The sequence below is a fragment of the Myotis brandtii genome, unplaced genomic scaffold (genome assembly GCF_000412655.1).
Source record: "Myotis brandtii unplaced genomic scaffold, ASM41265v1 scaffold299, whole genome shotgun sequence".
Classification (NCBI taxonomy): domain Eukaryota; kingdom Metazoa; phylum Chordata; class Mammalia; order Chiroptera; family Vespertilionidae; genus Myotis; species Myotis brandtii.
The window spans coordinates 972,362-976,725 of NW_005361430.1; the positions used below are offsets into that span (position 1 = coordinate 972,362).

Sequence of the window (4,364 nt, forward strand, 5' to 3'; positions counted from 1 at the left end):
GGAAAGGAGAGGAAGAGAGAGAGAGAGAAACATTGATTGGTTGTCTCCCCTGTGCACCCTGACCAGGACCGAACCCACAACCTGGGCATTTGCCCTGATTGAGAGAGCCAGGGACCTTTCAGTGCTCTGCATGATGCTCAACCAACTGAGCCATACTGGCCAGGGCTCTCTTAATATATTTTTAAGTATTCAAAAAAAATAGTTAAATGGGACTACTCTCTTTCTGTGGTTATTTTAAGGAACAAACTATAGGAACATGAGGTCATATGTTTTTAACAATGTAGAATAGCTCTTATAGCTGTCAACGCTTTCAATGATAAGAGAAACAAGATATATTGCCAGAACTTCATTTAGTCAATACACTGTTCACTGATTTCTATTCAGAATAAATTAATCTGGTGCAGGAAGTGGATGAATACCCATGAAACATTTTCAATTCTATAGGTTGCTATAGTTTTTTTTAAATATATTTTCTTGATTTTTTACAGAGAGGAAGGGAGAGGGATAGAGAGTTAGAAACATCGATGAGAGAGATACATCGATCAGCTGCCTCCTGCACACTCCCCACCGGGGTTGTGCCAGCAACCAAGGTACATGCCCTTGACCGGAATCAAACCTGGGACCCTTTAGTCTGCAGGCTGACGCTCTATCCACTGATCCAAACTGGTCAGGGCAGGTTGCTATAGTTTTTATGGGGAGGTAGGTAGCTTTGGAATAACTTTTCCCTGATGTAACTGGATAGTACTTGACTTGATTTATATTATTTTACTGAGATTACCAATACTGATTGTTAAAAATGATAGTGAATTAAAAATTCAAAATGATAATATCTTTATGTTTGTAGGACTGAATAAGGGAAGAGATTTCTGCTTAATCTTAAATTTTCTTATTTGGCTTAGGATCATTTATTCGTATCTTCCTCCTATATTAATGAGGGTAAGAAATAGATAGTATACTGCTAAAGTTGCATTGAAAATTAGTCTGAATGAATGGGTAGTGCCCACAAGTTATGGTAAAGAAGGTGACTCGTTGAAACTTGTTCTGGTGGTGGTATAAAATTGAAAGTCGATTTTTCTTTTTCAGGTTTTACACTCGTGATTTGCCCATTGATTTCTCTTATGGAAGACCAATTAATGGTTTTAAAACAATTAGAAATTTCAGCTACCATGTTAAATGCTTCTAGTTCTAAGGTATGGTTCTGTATTATTTGTTTATTGTGTTATAAGTCTTCACTGAAGTAGGGGCCTTAACTACAATTGAGTTCTTATAAAATTAAAACTGATTACTACTTATATCAGGAGTTGTAAACTACTGCTAATGGGCCATTTCTAGCCCATTTCCTATTTTGTATGGTTTGTGAGTTAAGATAGATTTTTTTTTTTTAAATATATTTTATTGATTTTTTACAGAGAGGAAGGGAGAGAGATAGAGAGCCAGAAACATCGATGAGAGAGAAACACCGATCAGCTGCCTCCTGCACATCTCCTACTGGGGATGTGCCCGCAACCCAGGTACATGCCCTTGACCGGAATCGAACCTGGGACCCTCCAGTCCGCAGGCCGACGCTCCATCCACTGAGCCAAACCGGCCTCGGCAAGATAGATTTTTATATTTTTAAATGGTTAAGAGAAAAATAATACATTTTGTGAAGTGTGAAAATACTATGAGATTTAGATTTTAGTGTCCATAAATAAAGTTTTATTGGAACATAACCATGCTCACTCATTTATACTTATTCTGCCAGAAGTTCTAGTATTTTATTTTTGCATCTGCCCATTTCTGAGGAGATAGCCTTATGTTTGCTCCCCTAAGATTTCTGGGACATTTAGGACCAGTTGAAATGTTTAATACACTTTGTCTATTTCTTAACAAAATTAGGACTATCTCAAGGAGTTAACACACTGCTTTCTGGGATGATGAAAACAGTTTTGATTTTCTCTTTCTATCACATTCAGCATTGTTTCTTTACACTTCTTTGAGTCCTAATCAAATGAGAAGGAAAATTATGACATCTCCTGGGCAAAATATTATATAAAATAGTAACAAAGCACTAAGAACCTAATAACTTATCTCTTAAGATTTATTATTGTTATATATAACATATAAATATATATTTCACATTATAAAATTTTAATTCAATGAATAAGATAGTTTATAAAACCTAAAAAAGAGATTATGAGTAGATATGACAGCATCATTAAAGCAGGTAATTAAGAATAAATTATGTTCACAGAGATAGACAGTGTTACAAATGTAATGTTAAGATTAATAAAAAACACACCTTTGTAGTCATAGTTATTACAAACAATTTAGAATTATGCCGTCATAGAATAAATGCTTATTTGAGTATCTTGACATTCATTTCTTATTCTTTTTTTGTCAAATGAGATTATGCTTTTATCAACAGTTTGGGTATAAGTAAATAGCTAAAATTCTATTTACACAACTGCCATGAAGTTTAGTACTGGGACATGGTTTCCATTTTAACGAACTAAATATCTGCAGTTAAACAGCCCCAGACTATTGCTTTTGAGTAATGAACATCTTTTACCACTTACTGTAGTATTGCAGTCTGTTAGCTTAGTTCTACTATCGTGTCTATTTTTCCTTCCAATAGGAGCATGTGAAATGGGTTCATGCTGAAATGGTAAATAAAAACTCCAAGCTAAAGCTAATTTATGTGACTCCAGAGAAAATTGCAAAAAGCAAAATGTTTATGTCAAGACTAGAGAAAGCCTATGAAGCAAGGAGATTTACCCGAATAGCTGTGGATGAAGTTCACTGCTGTAGTCACTGGGGTCATGATTTCAGACCCGGTATGTATGTGGTAGCTGGAAAACTTAGTACTGGGGACTATTTTCTTACTCAGCTTTACATGATGGAAAATTCCTGCTTCCATTAAAATGATCCTCTTGGGTAGTTATTACTCCTTTTCTTTTGCCTTAATATAAGGAGAGTCAAGAGGCAAAATCTTTCTCTTTACTCCCTCTAAGGTAGTATTTAGTTTAATTATCTTTGTCCTTTAAAACATATGTCTGTTAGCAAAAATACTGTTCTATCTTTAGCCATAAAGATTTACTGACCTCTAGGTTCTTCACATCTATTGAGGAATTTGCATCTGCTTCAAAGTTGTCTTTAGTTGTCATTCTGAGTGTCGTTAGCATCTACTTCAGGACCTATATTCAACTAACTCCTTAGGTAAAGTTCCATGGGATATCTTAATAACCCTTTTTTTTACTCCTGCAACTTAATCCTACAGTCATAGCCTAAAGCAGATTATCCAGACTTGTTTTATGTAAAAAAATATTAAATTAAAAAATCTTGCTTTATGATTTCAACCTCTTTTCCGTCTGAACCTACTTTCACACTCATATGGACCCCTGGGTTCCTGAGTTTATTGGATCACACTTCCTCCTTCTCCACTCTATTCAGAGGTCACCAGTGACCCTATTTCCCACTGGCTAAATCCAGTGGTCTCATCTTTATTCCTCTTCCCATTTAACTTCAATAGCATTTTATACTGTTCACCTCTCACCTTGCCACTTTCTTTTCTTTTGGTTAATATGTAACTTTTTTATTTTGTTCTTTTCCATTCTTACCTCCTTCATTCTTCTTCCTTTGCCACCTCCTTCAATATTAGTGTTTCCTTTGGTTCTGATCTGTTTTCACCTTTTCTTATACTTCCCCAAGGATAGTAGACTCATAGCCTGAAGATCATTCTCTACCTTCAGAAATATTGGAAGCACAGGTATTTTTTTTTAAATTTGATTTAAATGCTTCAGGCAGTATATATACTGTGCTTTCTACTAAGAGCCCTGCTATCTTAACCAGACTACTCCACAGAGTAAATTGTAAAATACTGTTTTATTATAGCTTGGTAGTGTAGTTTGAAATTCAGAAGTGTGATACTTCCAACTTTGTTCTTTCTCAAGATTGCTTTGGCTACTGAGGGTCTTTTGTTGTTCCAAATAAATTTTAGGATTATTTGTTCTAAGTTTTGTGAAAAAATGCTCATGGTATTTTGATAAGGGATTGCATTGACTTTGTAGCTCTCTTAGGGTAGTATTTTCATTTTGACAATATTAATTATCCGATCCATGAGTATAGTATATATTTCTATTTGTGTTCTAATTTGGATGCCTTTTATTTCTTTTTCTTGCCTAATTGCTCTGGCTAGGACTTCCAATACTATCTATAATAATAAAAGTGTAATATGCTAATTAGACTGGAAATTCTTCCAGACGTCCTTCTGGACGACCTTCTGGATGAAGTTGGGGCTGCAAGGCAAGCCTGGGTCCGGGTGCCTGCTGGCAGCCAGAGGGAAACCCAGGTTCCGGGTGCCAGAGGGAAGCTGGTGCCAGCAG

The 4,364-nt window shown here is 35.6% G+C and overlaps 1 protein-coding gene across 3 annotated transcripts in view; it reads left to right on the forward strand.

The window, feature by feature from the left end:
* RECQL (RecQ helicase-like) overlaps positions 1 to 4,364 on the forward strand; it is a 29,256-nt gene that overhangs the window by 14,256 nt on the left and 10,636 nt on the right. For all 3 annotated transcript variants that reach the window (XM_005869573.2, XM_014542343.1, XM_014542344.1), the window contains exons 5-6: positions 1,084 to 1,190; positions 2,618 to 2,816. In XM_005869573.2, the coding sequence (XP_005869635.1) occupies positions 1,084 to 1,190; positions 2,618 to 2,816 (306 nt within the window). The remainder of the gene's footprint in view (positions 1 to 1,083; positions 1,191 to 2,617; positions 2,817 to 4,364) is intronic.